The 24,320-nt window shown below is 39.6% G+C and overlaps 1 protein-coding gene across 3 annotated transcripts; it reads left to right on the top strand.

Moving 5' to 3' along the window:
* The first annotated feature begins 252 nt into the window (after positions 1 to 252).
* On the top strand, positions 253 to 20,550 carry HCFC2 (host cell factor C2). 3 transcript variants are annotated; one of them, XM_076339478.1, is made up of 16 exons: positions 253 to 418; positions 2,608 to 2,756; positions 3,133 to 3,293; positions 4,345 to 4,553; positions 5,053 to 5,137; positions 6,223 to 6,326; positions 6,906 to 7,094; positions 8,313 to 8,498; positions 8,927 to 9,030; positions 10,046 to 10,208; positions 11,239 to 11,439; positions 12,675 to 12,745; positions 13,996 to 14,133; positions 15,543 to 15,728; positions 16,228 to 16,513; positions 17,602 to 20,550. In XM_076339478.1, exons 1-16 carry the CDS (start codon positions 253 to 255, stop codon positions 17,625 to 17,627), a joined length of 2,424 nt encoding a protein of 807 aa, XP_076195593.1. In that variant the 3' UTR covers positions 17,628 to 20,550. The 3 variants fall into 3 exon arrangements, with proteins under 3 accessions (XP_076195593.1, XP_076195582.1, XP_076195603.1); XM_076339467.1 differs by lacking the exon at positions 17,602 to 20,550 and having other exon boundaries at positions 16,228 to 16,665; XM_076339488.1 differs by lacking the exons at positions 253 to 418; positions 6,906 to 7,094 and having other exon boundaries at positions 2,660 to 2,756.
* The last annotated feature ends 3,770 nt before the right edge of the window (positions 20,551 to 24,320 follow it).

Genomic DNA, 24,320 nt, shown 5'->3' with positions numbered 1-24,320 from the left:
GAGCAGGCCAGCACCCAGCAGGCGATCGCCGCCTCCCGCGGCCGCCGCGTGGAGGAGACGGGCGGTCGGAGCACCCTCTCAGGGACGAGAGTAACCGACGCCGCCGGGCCTGGGCCCGGGCCCGGGCCCACGGGAGGCGCCCGCCCCGCCGCCGTCACGTGACCCGCGGCGGCGCCCCGCCGCCACCCGCCGCTCCCCCTTCCCCCGCCGGCCTGCCCCGGCCGCGCGGTGCATTGTGGGAGTGGCGGTAAGATGGCGGCGGCCGCCGCTGGACTGAGCTGGAGGCGGGTGTCTTCCTTCACGGGGCCGGTGCCGCGCTCCCGCCACGGGCACCGCGCGGTCGCCATCCGCGAGCTGGTCATTATCTTCGGGGGCGGCAACGAGGGCATCGCCGATGAGCTGCACGTCTACAACACGGGTGCGCGGGGCGGGGCGGCAGGCGCGGCCCGCCGCGGGCGGGGGGCAGGGAGCGCGCGGGGCGGGGCCGGGGCGCCCGGGGCTGTGAGGCGGGGGGTGGGGGGGCAGCGGCGGGGCTGTCACGTCTCTAGCCGCCGGTGGCACCAGCCAGCCGCTGCTGGGCACCGGTCTCCTCACGGCGAGGGGGATCGCACCCCCACACCCGGAGCCTCCTGCCCTCCGCCGGGGCTGCCCGCGGGGGGCTCGGCTGAGTCGTTGGCGCTGTGGGGGCGGCGGGCGGGCTGTCCCCTCGCTGAAAAGCTGTCTGGAGCCCAAGTGGGGCGGGGGGGAGGGAAATAAGCCTGGTCGAGGGGTCCTCCCGGGGTTGTGCTGCGCCCTGGCTGATGTTGCGGGGTTAATGCTCCTTTCCGGGAAAAAGGAACCTGGAAAATCTCCTTATGCGCCTCGCGTCTGTTCTGCTCTCCCAGCCCCTCGTCCTGGGGTGCAGAGTCTCCCCTGGTAGGTCTCGGCTGAATGAGTGCAGGCTGGATTAGCCCCCTCGAGTGTCCAAATCCCCTTCTTCCCTCTGGTGGCAGCTCGCGAGAGCTGAACACGCTGAAATAGAAATCTTGGTTAGAAAAGTGAACATGTTGGCACTGGGAGCCTTTCCAAACAGGAAGCTGCCCAAGACCGATTTTATTCGTGAAAGATTAGATGCCTAAATAGTTACGGTGAGGGATGCTGTATGAGGCTGGAAAAGTTTCGTGTAATTTCAGATCTTGGGCTGAGACAGAAGAGTTAGGTGACTGATCTGTGCTTCTCAGTCAGCCGGTGCTGGCTGCTTGTGCAACATACCAAAAGCGTGAAAGTGAGAGCATGTTAACTAGCCTTTTAACTTGCCAACTTTTAAGAATCGTTCAAAAATTATTCTTATCGTGCGCCTCCCTCCCCCTTCCCCCCCCCCCAAGAAAAAGGTGATGGTATTTTTGCTGAGTGCTTTTGAGATAAAATCTGGGAGCACAAACATGTTTTGGAGGTTTTTGGAGTTTATTAAGAGGAAAATGCTTACTGTTAGAGTTCTTCAAGCAGATTTTTCCATGGTAGCTTAAAGATCTGCTGTACTCAATCACTTTTTTTTTTTTTGGGGGGGGGGAGAATACCTCTTAATGTTTCTGTTTTGATGGGTAATCTAAAGAAAGATTTTAGATACTACAGTTTTACTATCTTTCAGAACAGAGGTTCTGATGGGTGCCTTTTGAATGAGTCTTAACATCACTTTTTTAATTTTCCTGCCCAGACTTTCTGCTAAAGGTGTTTACCCTTTGCGGCAGTAACAAAAAGGATCACAACTCAGTTGTTCCAGTTCCCACACGGGTCTTTGGCCCAAACTGACCTTTTTTTTTTTTTTTTTTTCTGGGGGCTAAGATGGAGGGTTGTGACCCGGGCTGCCTGAGTCTGGGATGTCAACCATTGCTCTTGCTATGAGTGTGATGACTTCTGAGGAGCTGGCACACAGCGAGGGCATCTTAATCCCCTGCAGCAACATTCACTGGAAGCTTCTAATTTAATATTTTTCTTCTTCATGTTCATGAAAAAAGCTTAGGAAAAAGGAGACATTATCTCCTGTAATTCTTTCATTTCAGAACAGTTTAAATACCAATATGCTGCTGCTGGATCAGGCAGTCTCAGTTGCTCTTTCTTGCCTCTCTGCCTCTCCTCTCCCATGTATCAGTGCAGTGCTCTGTAGATATTAACATTGGTCCCAGAACAGTGTAATTAGTTTTTCAATAGGGCTATTAAGTCCAGGCACACTGCCATGCTGCTGTAGCTCTAATAATCCTGTTTCTAGGGCTAGCTCCCTCTGAGTTAGTGTAGTTATCTCTTTTGTGTGGAACTGCACTTATGTTCCTCATTAGCCTCTTTTTTTGGCAAGTCTATTAAATTGCTGGGTGATCCTTGGTAACTGACTTAGTTACAGTGACCTCATGTGCCCATTCATATATTGAGTAACATTGGTTTGATAGAGGTGTTTGCTTTTCTTTTTATTAAAAAAAAAGTTTTAATTCAGTTAAAACTTCATGTTAAACAAACAGCCTGTTCACAGTTATCTACAGGTAAAAGGTAATTCTTTAGAAAGCAGAGGTGTTTAAAAATACACTTTCCTTCTCAGTGTTTGAAATCTCTCTCTTTTGTTTTTTTTTTTAACTATAGCTACAAATCAGTGGTTCCTTCCTGCTGTAAGGGGAGATATTCCTCCAGGCTGTGCAGCACATGGATTTGTTTGTGATGGTACCAGAATACTAGTTTTTGGAGGAATGGTTGAATATGGAAGATACAGTAATGATTTATATGAATTACAGGTAGGAAATGTATAAAGGTGATTCAGTTTTGAGGACTACTTTATTTTATCTATTTATGAAAAAACACATATTACCAATTGCAGAGGAAAGTTAGGTGAGCTTTGCTGTGTTCCAGGAAGAATAAACTCTTTAAATAGATTCTGAAGATGGAGAAAATCTAAATAACTTTGAAAAAGAGACTTCCATATAGTCTAAATAAAGTATAAAATATTGAATGTTTTATGAAGGTTAGCTCTTATGTGTCTCTCTTAATGTATATCCGTAGAAAAGCCCAGCATTCCCTTAAAAATAATTCAGAAAATATACGAGTCAATTCTATTGACTATGAATGACTATAAATGCAAATATTTCTGAATATATATTTCTTGTCTTTAAGGCAAGTCGATGGCTCTGGAAAAAAGTAAAACCTCAAGCTCCTTCCACTGGATCACCACCTTGTCCTCGACTTGGCCACAGCTTTTCTTTATATGGTAACAAGTGCTATTTATTTGGTGGCCTGGCAAATGAAAGTGAGGATTCAAATAATAACGTTCCCAGGTATGCTGATTTGGTTTGAATTCAATGTCTTCAAAGTTGTCATATCTAACAATTTATTTTTAAAGAGGAACATTCTAGGGAGGCTCTCCTACATACCAAGTACTCGCATTCGGATTATTTGTGCAGCAGAGGGGTTACATGCTAAGAAGCTTAAATATTTCTTCTGCTAATCCCACAATATGTAACACTGACTGACAGCTTTAACACTTGGAGGGAAACCTGAGTAGACTTCGGTATTTTTCCTATTATTTTGCGTGATGTTTTTAAGAATGGCTTATTTGTTAGAATCACTTAAATCAGCAGTCTCATGAGTCATCAGGGAATTCACAATGGAAGTTTCCTCTATAATGCTGTGGAAAACAATTATGAATTCATGTGGAATTTTTTTTTGAAGTAACAGCTGAAGTTGCCTTTATTATCAGCAAACAGTGCTATAATGCTGAAGTTTTATATCCACATTCACCTGCAGTTCAGAGCGCTTGTATCCACTGAGCTATAAACTGGCAATTTTAAGCTCAGTAAACAAGAGGTATCTGGTGTGAATGCCAAGATTCAAAGACCGTTAGCTAAAAATAACTTGCTTATAGATTCAGCAACAAATAACTAATGGTTGGCCAGCCCGAAGACATCAGAAAAGAAACAGCTTCTTTTCACCTTTGTTGCCTTAGAGTTGCAGAAATTAATCTCTAATGTCCCACATCGTCGTGTATTTCTCACAACTTTGCAGTTCATTCCAAGTTTGTCCATATGTAGTAATTTCTGCTAAGAATGTTGTTTACCAATTTTCTATGTTTCTTTCATGTAATACAGTGTATCAAGTATGATATGAAAGCATGTTTCCTTAGAGGCAACAAGTTATAATAGTTCATTTTTTGTTTTAAATCCATTTAGTTTTGGTACTGTCCACAATGCCATAAAATGTTTTGGGATTTTAAAATTCTACATTCTTCCAAGACAGAAGTCTGTAATACTTGGGAGTGGTCAGGGATTAAAGCTCACTTGTAATCTTGCTTATAAGTGAATTTTTCATACTTTGTCAATAATACCCTAGATATTTAAATGATTTCTATGAACTGGAGCTGCAACACGGTTCTGGAGTTGTCGGCTGGAGTATTCCTGTGACCAAAGGGATCTTGCCGTCTCCCCGAGAATCTCACACAGCCATCGTATATTGCAGAAAAGATTTGGGAAGTCCAAAGATGTATATTTTTGGAGGGATGTGTGGCTGTCGGCTTAATGATCTCTGGGAACTTGACATAGGTGAGTTGATTTGCCAGTAGAAGTCAGTGAAGGGGCCTCACTGGCTAAGAGGAAAAATTGTAGCATGTGATGATTAATGGCATGATGTGGTGCAGACATTATTGGGACTCACACCATAGTGTTAACCTTCTCTAATTTTTGGAATTAAATAGATACAACATTGTTTGCATATATTATCCTCACTGATTTTGGTTACACTGTGAGATAGTTTCCTTAGAGTGCTTTAAAGACTGTCACTATGATAACCAATTTGAATAGCCATAATGAAACCATAATATATCTTTCTGATAAACTGATAAACAATTAGTTTGTCAGTATTTCCTGTGAATTTTAAAAGAAGCTTTAACTGCTTGTTATTGCGCCTTCTTTCTTAAAGGGGCCATGTTAAAAAGGTGAAATTTTGTTTTGTTGAATGTTAGAGGTATGTTCCCTCCTAAAATCCAGGTAGTGAAGTACACAGTAATAAGTTGCTTGAGGGTTTTTATTCTTTTTCTTTTAGAAACCATGACCTGGTCAAGACCAGAAACTAAAGGGACAGTACCACTTCCTCGCAGTCTCCATACGGCCAATGTAATAGGAAACAAGTATGTCTGTTGTTAAAAGCTCAACTCTAGAAAGGTACACCTAGTAGGAGAATGATGATGCTTATCCACTACTGCTCAGTATAAACCATCAGCCCTGTAGAGTACTTTTCGGCTTCTATTATCCTACCTCAGTGGAAATTTAAAAGTACCATTGTTAATTTAAGGATATCAAACTGTCAGTGTTTCCATCCAGCAGGACAATCTGCCCAACCCACAAGCAGCTTTCCAGGCTTCTTAATGCACCTTTGTGCATTCTGGGGCGGTCTCAGCTGGACCTGAGCTGGCTCTGTCTGTGAGGAGCCAACTTGAGTGCCTCTGTGTCTGTGACACAGTGAACTAGCTACATAAAGAAACTGCCCAAAGAGTAGAACTAGTTCTAGGCAAAACCATTCCACATTTTCGTGGGCCAGTTTTTCTGTAGTCTGTTCCTCATTACTTTGCTTCTTGCCAATGTGATTTGTTTTGGCAGATAGCATTGATAAAATGGACTTTTAAACATGGATTTCAGTCCATTTTATATCAATTTGCAAGCTGGCGTGAGGAGAAAGAGGCAAGGGGGGAAAGAAGCGTGAAAGTTTTTTGTTATCTTATCATCCAAGAGCTTAGCATTTTATTATTTACATAAAATGTTATTAGTTTGTAGCCTGCGTTATGTTTTTAAATTTTGATATCTGACTTAGATACCGGTCTTCTAATTTTAGAATGGCTTATTGAGAGGCCTGCAGCAAAGGGTTGTAGAAATTCCGTGTAAATGTGTGATTTTTGGAGAGTATTAGCAGTCTGGTGGTTTGTAAAAAAGATACAGTATTAACTTCTGTTTCTGGGAAGTTGTTTGAGGAGTTTGGGGTGGGTTTTGTTTGGTTGATTTCTTAATCAGTTAACTTACTACTAAATTTCAGAAGGTAGATGTCTGCAACAATACTTTCTAAAGAGACTAGACACAAATAAAATCTGCTATAAACTAGAACTGTAAAGCACTGGAAATTTTCTGTTTTGTCCTAGTTTGAGAGAGCACATGCAGCAGATCTGGATGTTAATTGGCTTTTCTTTTCTTTTTCCCTCTTCCCTCTTTTCCTATATTTCAGAATGTATGTTTTTGGTGGATGGGTTCCACAGTCAGCAGGAGGTGAAATTTCTGCTCATGATGGTGAATGGAAATGTACCGGTTCATTTTCTTATCTTAATTTGGGTCAGTGTTTCTGCCTTTCTGGGTGTGGGCATTTTGAATTAATACTTTCCTAACAGAGTAGAATAAATATTTTGAAGACCTTGAGAAAAGTTTTAGGATACACAGTTGTAATCCTAGCTGGCTAAAGAAGATGCCAGTTTTTTACATCTTTCTTAAGAAGTGGGGTTTTATTATTATTATTATTATTATTCGAACATTCAGCAGGTTTGCTGATGCAAATCTTTGTTCATACAACTTTAATGCTAAGTAATATAGATACTCCTTCTTCATTTATAGTGGAACACAAGAGACAGATCCTGAAATGAGTTTTTTCTCAATGTGATAGTACTATCCCTGAATCTTGTATTTGCCTGACAGAGACAACCAGAGGTCAGAAAATTCATCCTGTATTAATTGATCGTATCTTGCAAACTAATTGGAAGGCGACCTTCTCTTTGTAATATTGCAAATTTAAATGCAATTGTCTATAAAAATAAATGATTTATTTTAATTTTCTCTGAGCAGTTAAGTGTATTAACATCTGGTTTGCTTGTTTTGGAAGACATCTAGAAACTAAATTTTTCAAGTTTCATTTACTAGATACCACAGAATGGATAGGTCTGATCTCAGATTGCCAGGAGGACAAAAGTAACTTGTTACCAGGGCCAAGAGCAGGACACTGTGCTGTAGCGGTTGGCACTCGTCTGTATATCTGGAGTGGTAGAGATGGTTACAGAAAAGCTTGGAACAATCAAGTTTGCTGCAAAGATCTTTGGTACCTTGATACTGGTGAGTCAGAAATAAATAAGAGGCTTGTATTATGTTCCATATTTTATAACATATGGGAAGCTGGCATCATTGATGATCAGAACATCTAAAGCTGTAGCAAACTCACAAGATTATTTAAATTTTAAAGCTTATTTAAATAAACCAAACTTCACTGTTGATTGTTTGAAGGCTACAGCTATAACTTAAACTGAAAAAACTAGGAAGGCTTGTTTAAAGCCTCTGAAAGAACTTTGTGGCTAGATTCTGCATTGCATGCCATAGTCAGTAGATACAAGGTGCTAAAGGGTGTTTTTCCTAAATTCAGGGTTCCTGGCCTGTCTTCTTAGTGATCTGTTCTGCTGCTACTTACTCTTTTTTACCAAACCCCTTCTTCTCTTGGGATCATTGCTGCTGCTGCTTCCTCATCTCTTGGACTGCAAAAAGATACTGTTGAATCTGAGAAAGGACCAAATTGTTCCTGGGACTGAAAGGAATTCTGGAGCACTAATAGCTCATTAGTAGCTGAGATAGTATTGGGAGAGAGGGAACTAGAATAGTACTTTTGGGAGGGAGTTGTTGCCCACTCACGTGGAAGCGTGGGAATGGTTACTGGAGATTGTGAAACATTTTGGAGATCGTGTTTTCTCGCCCTGCCCCCGGCCCCTCAGGAAGGTCAGAAGATGAAAAAGAGTAGCAGGGGAGGGATGTGCTTCAGAGTGCAGCCTAGTCAGGCATCAAGGTGAGTGTGGGGAGCAGGTCATTGGCATTGAATCATGCCTAGGGTTCAGCTTCCACAGAAGAAGTTTGAGGGAAAGCTCACTTTAGCTGCAGAGAGCAAGCAAAAAGGAAGCACAATCTTCTGTGAATCCTTTCCAGGAATCTGTAAAGCTTTAGGAGCCAAAGAGCTTTGTGCAGCCTTTTAGGAAAGGAGGAGGATCTCTTATCTCTGTAATCCCTATAATGACATATATACAACCCAAAGACTTACTGGCAGCAGAAGAGCCATTAAAAACCAAAGAAAGCATCAAAACTTCAGCATTTTTGAACACTCTAGAATGACACTTTATAATTCTCTGACTTGACTTGCCACCTTTGACAACTTTCTGGTTGAATCTGGTATATATTGTACATAAGTGAAAAAGGAGCTATTGATTTTGCTTGCATTATGTAGATATTTCTTAAACTGATAAAGGAGGGAAATTTCAAACATGCCATCTGTGTTTTATTGGTTTCTTGTAGAGAAACCTCCAGCACCATCACAGGTACAGCTGATTAGAGCTACAACCAACTCTTTTCAAGTGAAATGGGATGAAGTACCTACAGTTGAAGGATATCTTCTTCAGTTACATGCTGACTCACCAGTGCCATCAGTGGCTGGAATACCTGGTACTGGGGTTCCTGAGACATCAGTGCTGAGTTCACAAGGTAGTAGTCAGATCACATTATGCTAATGTTTGTGCAAAGGTAGAGTAGAGGATTGCATAAGTAATTAATACGAGTTGGGTTTGTTTGGTTTTTTAAACAATTTGGAGAGAGAGACCTTATTTCTTTGGTTATTCCCAAAATGTCTGCATCATAATTATGGAGAACTCAGCTTTAACTTGTCTCTGTCAGTTTTGGCCAGCTATTTGAATATGAAGATACTTGTATAGTGCTGGGCACGATTTGAGAAAGGAAACAGTGAGGAAGGGATTTTATCTGACTGTTTGGCCATGCAGTTTCATTTCAGTCTTACAACCAAGTCTTCCTTCAGGCAACTTTGGGTTTCCCTCTTGCTTACTGGAATAGATTCCAACCAACATAATATTAAGTTTTATGTAACTGATTGGAATTTGCTTTTGTTTACCTGAAAGGTGGCTCTTCTCTACATCAAAGTCCACAATCATTGCCTAGTGTCCCTTATCCAGAAATGAAGGTGGATCATCCCAGCCAAACAAATAATGTCATTCCTAATAACGTAAGTGTAAACTGAAAAATGCCTAAGTGGCAAAGTAGTGTGGGAAGCGAGAGAACTGCCAAAACACTTTCTCAGTTTTAAAAGTCCCTGCATACGTTTTAGGCCTTAGGAAAAAAACAAAATCAAACAAAAAAGAAAGACACCTGCTGAAGTAGTTGTGTCTGTTTTCTTACATGCTTCTTACTTTTATGATTGACAGACAGTCTTTAAAGTCCTCTTCCTGGTAATGCAGAAAGGAAACTGCAACTGTATTGACTTCCAGAATGTGAACTGGGAGCCTGATACCAGTAGAAATGCTATTCATCCTCAAAATGTTGGTGAAATTAACGTGGGAGGCAAAAAGAATAACGCATATTCCTTCTTTGTTAGTGTTTTTATGCTAGTCTGCTTAGTTGTAGGTTCCTACTACAGTATAAACCCAATTATTGTCTATTCTGGTTGTGCAGTTGTACATGTTCCACTGTTTTGCCAATTTAAAAGAAAGATGGAGGAAAAACTCTGGCTAAAGGATCACATTTTTAGAAATGTAGACCTTTTCTTAATTGTGTAAGGCCTCAGGTCTGTATGGGATCCATAATGTATTCTTGTAGAAAACACACATAGAAGTACTATGAATTTTGCTAGCAGTAGAAATATCTTAGGTATGTGCCAGGAAAGCAAAGGTTGAAAGCCTCTGTAATTGTGACTTTCCCCGTCCCCTCAAGTCCCCCCAATAGACTAAATGTATGCGTCAGTGAACTTCCGTGTATAACATAAGAATGTGAGCTCACTCTCAGATAAAATTTAGCATGTGTCAGGGACACTTCCAAGTCAACTTAGAGTTTGAGTCTTTGTTTCGTAATGGCTAAGAAAAGGTGAATTGTGAGGTTGGTTTCTTGTTTTAATTTGAAGTGCTAGGGGGATTTGTTGGAGGATTTTTGTTTGTTGTTTTCGAGCAAGCATTTTCATGCCATGTTTGCAACTGAAATTTCTGAACTTTGCAGTTAAACATTAACAAATGTGTTGTTTTGGTTAGGTCCAAGTTTCTCTTTCATCCAACTCATTATTAAAAGTAGAAGGAAAAGAAAAGGTTGCATCACCTGAAAACAAGATTACACAGGAGACTATGAAAAACCATGCAGATGCTACAGGATTCAAAGAATCAAATGCCCTTTCTCTTTTGCCTGTTTGTACTTCAAGTAAGATGACTATAGAATAAAAATTAATTAAAAAGTGAGAGTTAAAATTCATCTCATAAACATAAAATAAGATTATTTTTGTCTTGCAATTTAAAATTATTTTAGAGGCCTTTGTGGTTTAAAAGCAACCAACTTGTGCTAGTTATTATTGTACATAGTTTTAGAAGATACAAGGAAAAATGAAATCTTAAGTTGTTTGAAGTGTTGCAAGGGACATGAAATTCTCAATATATTCATTGTTATGATGACAAATGTGTCTCTTTAAACATAAAAACCCCTTTTTAACATCAAAGAACAGACTGACAGGACCAGATTCATTTTACAACATTAAGGTGACAGTAACTCCAGGCTCTCTTTGACACTACTTTTGTCTGTTAATAGTGAAAAGCTATTAGCCGATGTAAAATTTTAGGCGACGTAGAGAGGAGCGTGTTTCTCCTTGACTGTAGAGGAAATAGAAGATGACTAGGCACTGATTTAGGCATTTCACTGAAGTGCCTTAAGTTCAGTCTGGTGAATCAGATGATCTTATCACCTGATCTGTTTATATTTGACTTTCATGTAATTTATAGGTTGTTGGATTTTCATTTTCTTCACAGTGTAATTTAAGTATTGCGTGGAAATTTTGGATCTTTGTGCTATGTGAGAAACAGACTTCCACAGTGGTTAATCTTAAGTTGATTGTTACAAATCTGTCATACTGATTTGTGTAGATCTTTCTCTTTATATTAGGATTTTTTTTTCCAAATTAATCCTTTTGTAACCAAATAGATATAGAATAGCAAGCTTAAAACAGATGAAATTGCCATTTCAGTGTAACTGTTTACGTATATCTATTTATGACTATGCAGACAGGCTCTTGTTAAGTTATATACCTAAAGAAAGCATTAGCAATTAATATGATCAGATCTAGTCTAACTTAAATCTGAGCTAAACTCTGGTTTTATATGAAACTGAAGCCATTAGATCAAATTGAGATTGGTTAGGTGTTACCAATATTGAATTCTGGTTAATATTTTCTTTTTTTAAGGTCCTCAGACTTCAGCAAATGTAGGTGAATTACATGACTTGGACAAACGAACTGTAAATCCTGATGCTTCTGTATCCAGTACTGTCTCCAGCACACAAACTATGGTAACCCAGCAGGCTGTTAAAACTGAATCATCAAGTACAAATGGGGCAGTTGTTAAAGATGAAACTTCACTAACAACATTCAATTCAAAATCTGAAGGTTTGAAATGTGTTTCACATACTGTATTTTGAGCCATATATATCTAAGGCCATCAGAGTTCCTCTAGTGTGGTGGGATTCCCATCTTGACTAGTACATGGGATTGAGATAGGGCTTTGGGTGTTGAGGACCTTGGGCAGCCTGGATGATCTCTGCTATGATTTAAACATCTTCTAAAAATCAGGATATTCCTTTTATACATTTGTAAACCACTTTGTTTCCTGTAAGTGAAAAGTCCTTTAAATCTTCATTTATGCAGAAGCCCATTTTCTAAATAGCAGTGGCAGCCAGTTTTGGTGCCCACAGCACATTTGCTTTCATTCAGTGATTGTTTATTTAGTCAGCAAAAGACTACAAATAGTAACCTTAGATGGTTTTGATTTTAAACAATTGACCTCTGTACCAAATATGGCCAGTTCATGTGGCTAGCTCACCGCTAGTCAAATGTGGTGACCTCTTCACAGTCTGCTTGAAATAGCTGAAGTAAGCAGCAACGCAGAAACCGAACATATATTGGTAGTTTTCCAAGTTTTGTTTTTCATGAATATCAACAGGCTGTGCTTGCTATTGTTTTGAGTGTTAACTAGAGAACTGTATTCTCTTGTTGATGCTGTGAGTAGTGTAACTTTTAGTAAACAGTACTGTATTTTAAAAGCAAAACCCAGAAACACAAGTATAGAATACTAATATTCCCTTGCGTTGCTCATGTGCTTAGTGCTTATGTGCTTTAATTTATCTTTTTAAGATTCCACTTTAAATTTAATAAATGTTCTTTTCCCATTTGTTAGGATTGTTTAAAGATTAACTGCTCATGTTCAGAATTCAGACTGTGTTAATGTCAGAAACAATGCATTCAAATTAAGATTTCATGCTTAGACGATTCATATAATGTCAGCAGTATGTGCCTCGATCTGGTATTTAGATTATTTGTTCACAAATATTTCGTATCGATTTCATAATTCTGTCACTTTCTAGGATTTTCTGAGTCCTGCCTTCTGTCTGTATTATCTGTAGCAGCCTGTAATGCCGGGCTCTTACAATTGTTTTGTGAATATGGCGCAAGCCAAAATTAGTTGTTCATGTTTATAAATAGAACTGCATGCAAAAGAAGTCTGAGACATACTTTTGCAACAAATACTTGTAAATGGCTATTGAGGTCAACTTTCATACTCTGTGGACTTTGTGTTGAGTTTTTCATATCACTTAAGCTTTTTAAATATAACTTCTTGTTTCTAGCTGCTGAAACTGCTTATATCATGCCTTCGACAAGGGTCAGTACTGGACAGACAAATGATTCACACTCCTCTGTAAGTCTGAAAAAGTACAATCAAATTGCTGTATTTATTGTTCTGTTGATCAGTTGTGAGGGCTCTTCTGTTTTCCTTTAGTTCTATCTCTGAAAGAAAAGCAATGTATATTTAGGGTTTTAAGTGAATAATACAGGGGTAAACATTTCTGTTGTAAAACTAATTGCATTGTGTGGGTTTGATTTGAGTCTAAGTAGCAGTTGTGTAGTTGGGAGGAGATCCAAGTATGTGTTTCAGCTGTTGAATCATTTTTATTGACTGGCACAGTGGAATGGTCTCTCTGCTGCATGATGTGCAAATGTAAAATGTTTTTCTGTATGCACAACTAAATTTAAAATGAAGTATGTATTAGATCAGACTAGTGTTAGCTGCTGATCTATAGGTTTGAAACGCAACTAAACTGACATCTTGATGTTTTTCCCTAGAGGAGATGGGGACTGGCTATGCAAGCTGTAAATACTGCCTGAAAAAGTAAATGCTTCCTATTTCACCTGCTTACAACTTAATACACAAAACCAAGGTGCCACTGTTGCCACCAAAAGAGAGGAGCTAAGGATGGGAAGAAGCAGCTGCTACTAAAGGGTTGGGGTGCTTTTGCCAATAGCATCTGCCACTCCTGCCCCTTTTCCATGCTAACAGGATCGTGGCCTGTCTGTGCTGGGCACACTGACCATGCAAGCACCCTCCCTGGTGCCTGGAGACAAGCAAGAAAGACAGTTTGTCTTTCTGGGTCAGTCAGGGACAGTTCCCATGCCCTCCACCACCATCGCTCCATGCCACAGCAGAGGCCCTGTTCTCAGCTGCAAGCGAGTTCAGCAGCAGCTTGAAAGAGAGTATGTTTGGGGCTGAGGTATAGCTGAATCCCAGGTAGAGCTACTGATGTTGGACCATGTTGTGGAACTTCTCAACCTCGGAGTGAAATTAACTCACAACTACATGCTGCTACAGACACATAGTTCTACAGCTTTAAACTTCTTCCCCTCCCTGTTTAAACTAGAATGTCGGAGGTGACATCCCAACTGTTTGGTTTTTTTTTTTTTTTTTTAAATAATGGACTGTGTCTAAATCAATGTGTAAGAACCAGTTGGTTTTGAACAGTACTTTAATAATATATGCTTATTCCTTTGAAGTATAAGAGAGTAACACTTGTATGAAAGGGGGTTGTCTGTTACATAAACTAGAGTCTTAACATTTTTTTTACATTACATTGAAGTATGGGTAGTCTACATAACGTGTTCTTCAAATGCTAGAAAACTCCACAAAGACAAATGGCACCGGTGAAAACAAGAGACCGGCAGTGGTATGATGTTGGAATTTTTAAGAACAACAGTGCTGTGGTGAGCCAGTTCTACTTGCTGCCAGAGGAAACACTGAGCATCTCTAACAAGGTAGCTGCTAATTCTTCTCTGACATACTTGCACATATGTATTTTGGAATCTGTTGCTCATATGGTTGACAACAAAATGTGTGATTTTCTGACACTGCAGCAGGATCTGGTGCTCATAGGAGTTTTGTATTTTGTGACTGTGTTGTTCCTCCTGTATTTTGCTCACCTTTTTTTTTACTATTTCCTAAACCAAATTAATTTTCTTCTGTTGTTTTTATAAGATAATTTGGAATGTCTTATTGTGCTATTGCTAATTCTTTCCGTATTTCTATTTCTAGCCTTAGGAAAGAATTTTAAACTTAGTGAACTTTCAAACCAGTAAAAATTCTTAAAAAACCCCAACTTTTTAATATGTTATTTCAGCACAGCATTGAAATGTTTTGATCAAAGTTTCTTCTCTGTTTCCAGAATCTTTGCTTACAAATTGTTAAAGATATTAATAAGACATAGGCTATAGGCTGTTTAAAAAGACTAGATATGGAACTGTAGTGGGTTTTGTATTAGATTTCTCTAACTTAATGTTGTTGCACATGTAAGTTTATATATGAAAATCCTGTATGTGTGAAACTTGCAAAGATGTTGCAGTTTTGATGGTGAAACTTAATGATTTCATTAAGTAATTTATGATTGTAAATTAATGATGTCCTAGCAAACTAAGAACAAAAATGATGGGTATATGTTTTCTTGAGACAGAAACCAAAAAACAGAACACTTTCAAAGAAAGCACTTCACTGTAAATATTGCACATCTTAGTTTTAAAGAGCGTAGTACATTTTACAGTGTTTACATTGATTGTGATTTCTTATACATTATTCAGAAGGAACGTAGTTCCATTGGAAGTTTCAGGGATGCATCAATGAATATTTTAAACATGGGAGTACAGCAGCACATACTTTTTCAGAAACCTGTTTGTTACTAACTTACAGTGCCTTTCTTTGAAAACATTTTGATTACTTACGCATCAAATTGCAACTCCTAACTATAGGAATAACTGTTTTTGAAAGAAAAATATTTTTTAGGACAGAAGAGTATGCTAATTAAATCATAAGCTATGCAGCTGGAAATGCTACTTTTGCTTTTACTTTCCCAAGTAAAAATGACCAAGAGGTGCAATTCAATTTAAATGACTGAAAAATGGGGGGGGGGGGGTGTCAGAGGTGTAGTCTCATATCGCTTTTTAGATCAGCTGTTTTGAGGTGAGCTAGTGCCTCAGTCAGAACCTTTTTTTAGGTTCTGACTTAACCAACTTTAACCAACTTAAATTCTGATTTAAGTACAAAAGTGTTAGATCGATTTTCAGTTTCAATTAAACTTACTAATCTCAGTTTATCGCTACCCACTTTATTTTTTTTTAGGCTAATTGTGTTTAGAATATTTTAAAAATTAACACAAATGTTGCTTTGTTTCCAGATGGAAAGTGCAGATGTACCAGACTACAGATTACTTAAGAAACAGGATCTTTTTCCAGGCACAGTGTACAGGTTCAGAGTTGCTGCAATTAACGGCTGTGGTGTTGGGCCTTTCAGTAAAGTCAGTGAATTCAAGACTTGCATTCCGGGTTTTCCTGGAGCTCCTTCAACAGTCAAAATCACCAAGGTGAGAAATATAGGTAATTCTAGTTCTGATGTATAAAGTTCTGGTCACAAGCTTAATCTCACAACTCTTGTTTTTAGTTGGTTTGTTGTTGGGGTTTTTTTCCAAGTTAGAATTGTCATATAAAATAGTGTCAAATGCTTAATTGGTTAACTCTGCTCAATGTAATATTCTTTAAGAAAATTGCTACAAAGAATTATTTTAAGACTTAATGATCATGTTACCAGATACACATCTTAATCATCTGAGAGTTTCCCCATGATTTTCTCTTTCTGCATCCTTGAATCTATAAGAGTTTACCATGCTTTTTAAAAGAAAAAAAAAAAGTCAAAAGAGACATCTTTACCTCCAAAGAGTTATGAAGTTAGGTTAGCATTTTCAGATGATCTTTAGAGGTTTTTCTGTTTGTTTGTTTGGGGTTTTTTTATATATATATATATATGTATATTTGAGTATCTAACGGTTACCTACATACTATCACATTTTCTCCCTTTTTCTTCAGAGTGTAGACTGTATTCATCTTTCTTGGGAGCCTCCTGCTTCACCCTCTGGAAATATTTTAGAATATTCTGCCTACTTAGCAATCCGTTCCACACAATTACAGGAAAATCCAAGTCAGCTTGTATTTATGAGAATATACTGCGGTCTTAAAACATCATGTATAGTGACTGCTGCCCAGCTTTCAAATGCTCATGTTGATTACACTTCCCGACCTGCAATAGTGTTCAGAATTTCTGCAAAGAATGAGAGAGGGTACGGACCAGCCACACAAGTTCGATGGCTTCAAGGTAAAGTCAGTGACAGACGCAGCATTTAAATGGGCTGTAGCTGTGATGGAGAAAATGGCGTGTTGTGTCTCTAGAACCAACACTTTTCTTGGCAGTGCATGTGAAGTTCTTGAAATGTCGTTTTGTTCCTAATAAAGTTTTAAGAAAATTTAGTTGTTGAATTTGACATAACATTTTTAAAAGTTTTTTATATTTGTTCACAAGCAAAGACAAGCAAATACTGAAATGTTGGTTATTGAGTCTTACCCAGTCCCTCAAATAATAAAAGCCTAGTAAGCTTCTGATTTCCCTGGGTTTCACTTCAGCTCAGAAGTTTTTCATTCTAATAAGTAATCCAGTTACATGCATGGGTGTAATCAGTTTTTTCAGTCTTTTCCCCCTCCTTATTAGAAAATTTTTTCATAAGGTGACGTAAGGTGCATTTTCATGACTCTCATACACTTTAAAGTCCGTATTATAGCCAGAAGAGGTTTTGTCATCTTGTCCCTGCACTTGAATTTGTACAGGTTCATGATGAGTTGGGTGTGGGACTGGATCCACTGAAAATAAAGATTAGTTTTTAGCCTGATCAGTTCTGGCTCACCTTTTAAGTAAGCCAATCCAGGGGCTCAAAACAAGAAGTTTTGTTGGCTTCTCCTCTCGTCCCGCTCCTTGCCCTTTCCAGCTTAGCTTTCTGCTAGTTGGGAGCTGGCTTCGCTCAGCAAGAAGTCCTGTGAGCATGGAGGAAGGTTAGGAACGGCAGAGCGAGGGGAGTGTGCCCACCCCCTCGGGGAGCAATGAACTGTTGTATCGGTTTAGCTGACCGCTCAGTTTGTGGGCTGTGATCCACAGGGTGTGATTGAAAGCGAACTGTTGAATACACCACTGCTTGTTTTTTGACATGTGTTTTCCTAAGGTGGAGAGCAACAATGAAGAAGTTGTCCTCCGTAATGTTTAGTATTCCAGTGCTGGTTTAACCCTTTAATTGGCAAGGGTTTTGACCATGATCTGTATCCCAGAACTCTGAAACAGTAGTTGTTTGAAAGTGTTTGACCATGTACACGATGTGAAATTATGAAATATTTAACAATGTCTCCTTCTTTTTGCAGATATGAAAACGTCAAGCTCAAAGTAGAAGCAACATAATAAATCTCAAGTTTCGAATGTAGTGTTTAATGTAACTCTTGTACTATTTGTAAATGCTACAAATATTTTATTTTTGCATTGTTTTTATCTTAAAAATATATAACCTTTTTTACGTTTGAAACATCAGCGTTACAGAGCCTTGCTCAGGTATGAGTATCATATAGAAACTATATTGAAGATGGTGGGGTGGAGGACCATACTCTATCCAGTAGCTCTTTTTGGTAGTGATAGTTAAAATGTAAAAAACCACACAGTTTCAAATGAAAAATAACTGAATAAAAAATCGGCACATGCAGAAGTATTTGAGGTAGAGTCCCCATGATTGCTACAGATCTTGCATAGATAATTCATAAGATTTGGTATATGAACAAATTCTGTTTGGTTTCACTTCCTTATACCACGTTCTTCATTGTGGCGCCTGAGTACAAGGCAAAAATTTCCAGTTATTATATAGTAACTTAAAATGTACAAATATTTTAATATATACTTTTTTTGTAAAGAAATGATTTTTCTACTATTTGTAACAAATATCTTAATCTTGAAAGATATCCCCTGAAGATTTAAAAGAAAAAAGATAAACTTAGTCATTTCTCTTATTACAAAAAAACGTAAATTCATTGTAAATGCACTACTAGTATTTAGAATTATCCTTTTGTAGTTGTACAAATCTTAAACTTGTAAATACCAATGTTTACAAGAGACCTTTCTGGTCTTGTATTAAAACTTCCATGAGATTCATTCTCTTTTTTTTAAATCCATATGCTTTGCTTTTAGCATATGCTTGCTTTTTGCACTAATAATAACTTACCTCATTCCTGTGTTTGTAATCACTTGTGTTGCTTCCATAATGTTTCTGTAAAACTTCAATCTGAAAATTTTAACCAAAGTTTAGAATACATGGTAAGCAATTTTGCACGTATTATAAGGCAACTTTCAACATATTTATTCCAATTAATCTTCTTAAGTGCTTGTTTGCTTTACCAGTATATTCTACCAATCAAGTTCAGTATCTCCCTTTTACTATGCATCATTTTACATTAACTAGCTAGCTGATAAATTCAACAAGCATTACTTCTAGGAATAGGTTGATCCATTCCTATGCTACAAGAAAAAATTTGTTCACAGTGGGGAAATAAAGGTAAACATTTTAAATGCTATTTATATATCTATATATAAACCTATGTTTACCAAAGTGTAGAGGAAGATGGCTGAGTTGGACAAGGTCACTAGGTGAATAGATTGAGGCACCTAAATAAGATTTATTTTAAAATAATAAAATCTAAATTATTTACTGTGCAATGAAGTTTATACTTTGCACTTTAATTTTGCCCCGAATGCCAAAAGACTATACATCAAGGTAGAATTTCTTGCCTCTGCCAGTTAAATTTGTCTTAAGAGCATTTGTAAATATATAAACTAAAAGAAAGGATGTGCCTGGTTTGGTGGGAGAACTATCGCTAAAATATTAGAGATTTAACAGCTCAAGTATCCCAGGGCAGATTTAATAGCCAAGTTTTAGCTACCCTGAAAATCAGGGTTGTAATGGAAGTGCTGATACAGCCTTAATATATCACAACACATCACATGCTATAATAGCATATAAAAAGTGCTGGGGACCATAAATCGCTGTAATAGTGTTAATTGTGGCACAGGAGTAATACACGTGGTTTTACTCCAGAGAAAAATCCTGTGTTCATGACAACGACAGATATCCCAGATTCACTTTAAACAGTGTTTATAGTATGAATGTATAGGACTTCTCCTGAAGTTAACTGGCTTTAAAATATTTGTGTTTTAATGGTCCATTTCATCAGGTATGATCTCACTACCAATACTGTCTGATAACTGAAGTACCGTACACGAGCTGTTAACTAGAAGAATAGAACTTGGTTTTTCTTATTAGTACTGTGAAAGAAGCCTTTAGAGAAAACACTTGTGGCTTTGATTTTATTGGTTGATAGCTGTGATTGTAGAGTTGTTATTTAAGAATAAAATCTGTTGGGTATGTCTGGGTGGAGTTTTTTTGCACTTGGTTTCACATGCTTTGCACAATTTCTTTTTCAGTGGGTATGTCACAACTACCAAAGGGTAAAACTGTGGCGTTTTCAATGAAAGTATAATTTCCTTGTAAGTGTGCTTTCTTCAGCTGACTTGACATAAGATGTCACTTTCTCTTCTTTGTCCAAGCTGGGTGATGTTGAATAGTGATCATATGCAAATCTTTAGTTCCTCACAGTTTTACTTTAAAATGAAATCGTGGTACACGCTGTAAAATACACTTTGTGGTCTGTTTTTAGAACTGTATTTATAACGTCTAAATCCCACCTATTTGCCTATCAGCTAGATATCAGACAAATATTGATTGTTCGATTTTAAATTCGTTTGGAAGACTGTTGACATCGGCTCTCTGAGAATCTGTGTCATCCATTTATTTCGTGTATCGCTAACGGACACGTAACAGAAGCTGATATCTATCAGGAGACGGTATCCGTATTGTAGAAATGTCTAGGTTTACTGAACTCCTTAGGGGAGTTGTGACTGTGTAAGTACAGGACAGTCGTGCCACTTACGGCAGACACTGCTACAGCTTCACCTTAAGAATGTTCTTGTGAAAGTGGAAATGAAGTGAACGATAACCAACACTTTGTGTTCTCAAAGTAATTATAGCAATATCTTTTGAATGTAGTTTGGAGTAGAGCACATGATCATGCCATAAACTCTGAAGATAGAAGAAGTATTACTGTTGTTATCTGATATTTCAGGATAGCGAATTTGACGTGAACTTAGTCTTACAGCCTGTTACTTAAGGACCTCTACAAGGAAACTGACATTTTGTACAATTCAAGTTGATCAGTCTTATTTCAAAGCTTTGTTTGTTCTTTGTAATAAAGTGGTTGTCCTATCAAACGCATTGTAAACACTGACGTGTGTGTCTGCTTTTTCAAAGGTGTACGTGTACAAACTTCAGATTTCTGCCCTTCCTTAGAAAAGGGGATGATACAGAGAAGAGAGTAAGTGTCTTTGTCTTGGGGGGGAGGGAAGGGTGGTTAATGATAAGCTTTGTAATACTGAGTATTACTCTTTCATAAAAAATGGTTTCCCAGGTTACTTCTTGGTTACCTCATGGGGTTTTTTTCTTAGTCGAGGTTCCCCAATTTCCCCGCCCTGCCTTCTCCTGTGCTCTCACTGTTACTCTGCCCCCTTCCCTGCCTTCGTGCCGTGCAGCTTGCTGGCTGCGGCCTCTGAAATGAAATTTTGACATGACTTCCCCTCTCTACAGAGCGGTTAGGTTGCTGCTGTTCAAAATGAGCAGCAAAGAGTTTGGTATCGCTTTGTTACAGTTTGTTAAAAGGATGGGATATGAGTGAGCGCTTACCGTGCTCAGAAGCCTTCTAGTAAGGATATGAATTGTGTGCGTGTCCAACTCTGCTCAAAATGTCACAGTCTTAGGGCAAGTTGCTGAACTTCTGTGGCAGTTGACTGTGGGGAACTCCGGGGGAAGTAAGTAATACGTGTTTCTAGAAGCAGGGGAGCAGAGAGGAGCGAGTGAACTGAAAGGTCTACAGAATTGTTTCTAGACCTCTTCAAGAGACTTCACGTAAGAAACCGCTAAAAGCGGTCTGCTCCAAATTGATTCCTTCCTTGTGTTCCTAGCTATTATAATAGAGTAACTGTTGTCTTATTTTCAATTACTTGTGATGCTTGCATTAGTGGAAAACAAATGGGAAAACCTAAACAATCAGTGAAGAATTCCCTCATTGTGCTTTTGTCTTTCTAAGATTCTCAGAGTAGGAGCTATTTTCTCTTCAAGGCAGATTTGAATTTGCTGTATGAATTTATCTTAAAAACAACTCAATTTTTTTTTTCTTTATAGCGTTAGCTGGTCCCTGGTGTATTTTTATAACATTTTCTAGCGAGCTAAAGGCCAGGGCTTTTATTCTGCGGCTTCCAGTTCTGACACTGAAGCATTTCCAGATTCCCAAGGCAGGGGTGGAGCATTAGCTGCTGGCATTGTGTTGGCAGTTAATGCGTTCCTCCTCCTGTTAGCAGTTGTGAAAAACTTCATTTTGGTGTGTTTTCCATCGATCTGAAGCTTGGTGGAGATCCCTTTTATTAGAATTTCCAGAAGTTAGTTGAAAATAGCAGGAAGATGAGCTTAAAATGGATCCTTTTGCTCCTTGAATGAGTCTTTAGGATACTGCACCTCCAATGCTTCCTCCAGAGAGAGGAAATCCCCATGGCGTGCTGCAGGGCAGGTGGGGGTAGGCTGGGCATGCAGCCAGATCCCAGCGTGAATAAACAGTGTCGGGTCTCAGCCAGAGAATTTCTCTCCTGCACCTGCAGACCCGTCCTGTGGCCTTACACAGGCCTGGTTTGGGAAATACCGCTACGATAAAAATCACAAACCAAGCCCAGGTGTGTCGCCGGGCCCTGAGGACAAGTGATACGGCGGGGTCTGTGAGGCTGAATCCTCCCGTCTTCCCCAAACCAAGGGGAGGCGGTTGAACCCACTTAGAAACAGTCTCTGGCAACTGCCAGCCCCCGCTCTGGGTCTGGGGGGAGCCCCGGCTGCAAACTGCACGGGTGCCCAGGACTGCGGGGCTTGGTGCTGCCCCCTTCTCCCTCGCTTTCCTTGCCCACGCATCCCCCCCGCCCCCCCCCCCCCCCCGTCAAGCACAATAGCCATCATTTGGCCATGCTGCTATTGACAGTAGCGGGAATTGCTGCGCAGAGAAAAAGAATGGGTAGCAGGAGACTCATGCCTGGAAGGCACGAGGCAGCAGGACACTGACATGTGTTTTAGGCACCCAGTTTAATTTGAAGTTACATGAGATGGTATGAGTTTGCTCTGCTGGGCTCATCAGCTCAGCAAAGAGGCAGAAGCAGCGGAGCAAAAGAAGGGGCTGGGCTGCACGGGTGGGAGAGGGGGAAGGAAGAGGAGGGCTGGGATGGGAGGAAGGCCCAAGACATCTCTGTGAGCTGTTGGATCTGCTTGTCTAACTCCATCCATATGTGCCTAACGTTATGTCATGAAAATCTGGCATCTGAAAAGGACTCAGTAAGTGGCTCCTTGGTCTGTTCCCAAAATCCTTCAAAAGCCTCAAGTACTTCACACTAGTTGTTGAACTTAACTTATAGCCCTGCCAATAACAAAAAAACCCAAAAAACAAAAACAAGAATCTACCAAATTGGGGCTGGGTTTGGTTTGCTGGCATTGTTTTATTGAGGAGGTGCTTGCCTCTCACAAGCATCTGCTTTTAATATATGACATAATTGCTAAGTTGGTACAGCAGCTCCTTAAAATGAAAATTAAGGCCCAGATATGGTATCTTCAAAGAGAAAAAGAGACAAAGCATTTCAGTGTATCCCAAATGGTAAGCAGTGTTCAGAGAGTTATTTCTGTATCTGATGAAATTATAAAACACTGGTATCCACACATGGAAGTTATCAATATACAATTATTTCCAAGTGATTCTTAAAAGAGGCACACTGGGTATGTGCCATCTTAGGAGGTTCAAAGCCACCAGTTCCTTGTTTTTGTTTGCATCCTCTTTTGTTTGCATTCTCTCATTTAAACAGTTTTTGCCTGGGACTCTTAACTGCCTTTTAGGATAACCACCTCTCTCTTATATGCAGGGCTGATAATTCTCCTTTAACGAAAAGTTATTATTAGGTACAAGTAGTAGCTCATAACTTTGAGCAGCATGAAGAAGTACCCCAAATTTTTCTTTTTAGTAGCAGCTTTGTAATTGTTTCTTCATTGCACTTTGCCTGAGTAGGGAGGTGGCTTTTGTATGTTGACGTTATATGCTGTCTGCTCCGGACGGAAAATGTTGGGAGCCTGGGAGCAACTCTCCGAAATGACTGTCTTGAAAAAAAAGACTTGAAATTTCAATCTAACAGTTTGAGGTTACAGCATAAATGGTTTAGTATAAATGCAGACTATTTATGTAGTTACTATTCAAAGATTAGTTACTGAGATCCGTTTCTTCTATTTGTGCTGCTATTAGAAGGTTAGGAAGATGAAGTTGCTGTAGAAAGGTGCTGCTGAGCCACCTGAAGCAACATGGGAGCAGTCAAGCCAGACAACACAAAATTGCCAGTTATTGTCAGTATTTCTATTTCTGGTGGGTACCGAAGTTGATCTCACCGCATCCACTCCAGAGACACTTTAGACGAGTTTCAGCTGCTTGGCTTGTAAAACATGGCTGTTGCTGCTGGTTTTGAATAAAGGAAGAGCGGACTCATCCTCTGCTGGAGCACTCCCCAGGCCCTGCAGCCTCCACGTTCCCATCCCGAAGGGACGGAGCCCGTTTCCCCGTAGCAGAAATGCTTTCCAGCTGGCTAGAGGTGAGATTTCGGATCCTTTCGCTTCTCCCCCAGTGCGTAGCTTTTCCTACCGGCTGGCTCCAGGCAGCTTCCTGCTCACCAGATCGCTTCTCCCGATGTGTTACATTACATAGGGAACTTGGGCATCTGGGTGGGTTTGGATTTCATGGCCGGAGCCGAGGAGTTGGATGCTGCAGAAACAAACCTGTGCGTCCTGGAGTCCTGTATCTGTGCTACGCTCTTCTCGCCAGTGATGGGACATAAGCTCTGATGGGATCGACCATTTGTCTTCACACAGGGTGCAGAGAGGAGTAAAAATAGTATATACTCCTCCTAATTTGCTGTTGCATAA

This window comes from Aptenodytes patagonicus, chromosome 1 (assembly GCF_965638725.1).
Source record: "Aptenodytes patagonicus chromosome 1, bAptPat1.pri.cur, whole genome shotgun sequence".
NCBI lineage: Eukaryota > Metazoa > Chordata > Aves > Sphenisciformes > Spheniscidae > Aptenodytes > Aptenodytes patagonicus.
Note: the sequence above shows the minus strand (reverse complement) of the source record. Positions and strands in the feature narration are given on the sequence as shown.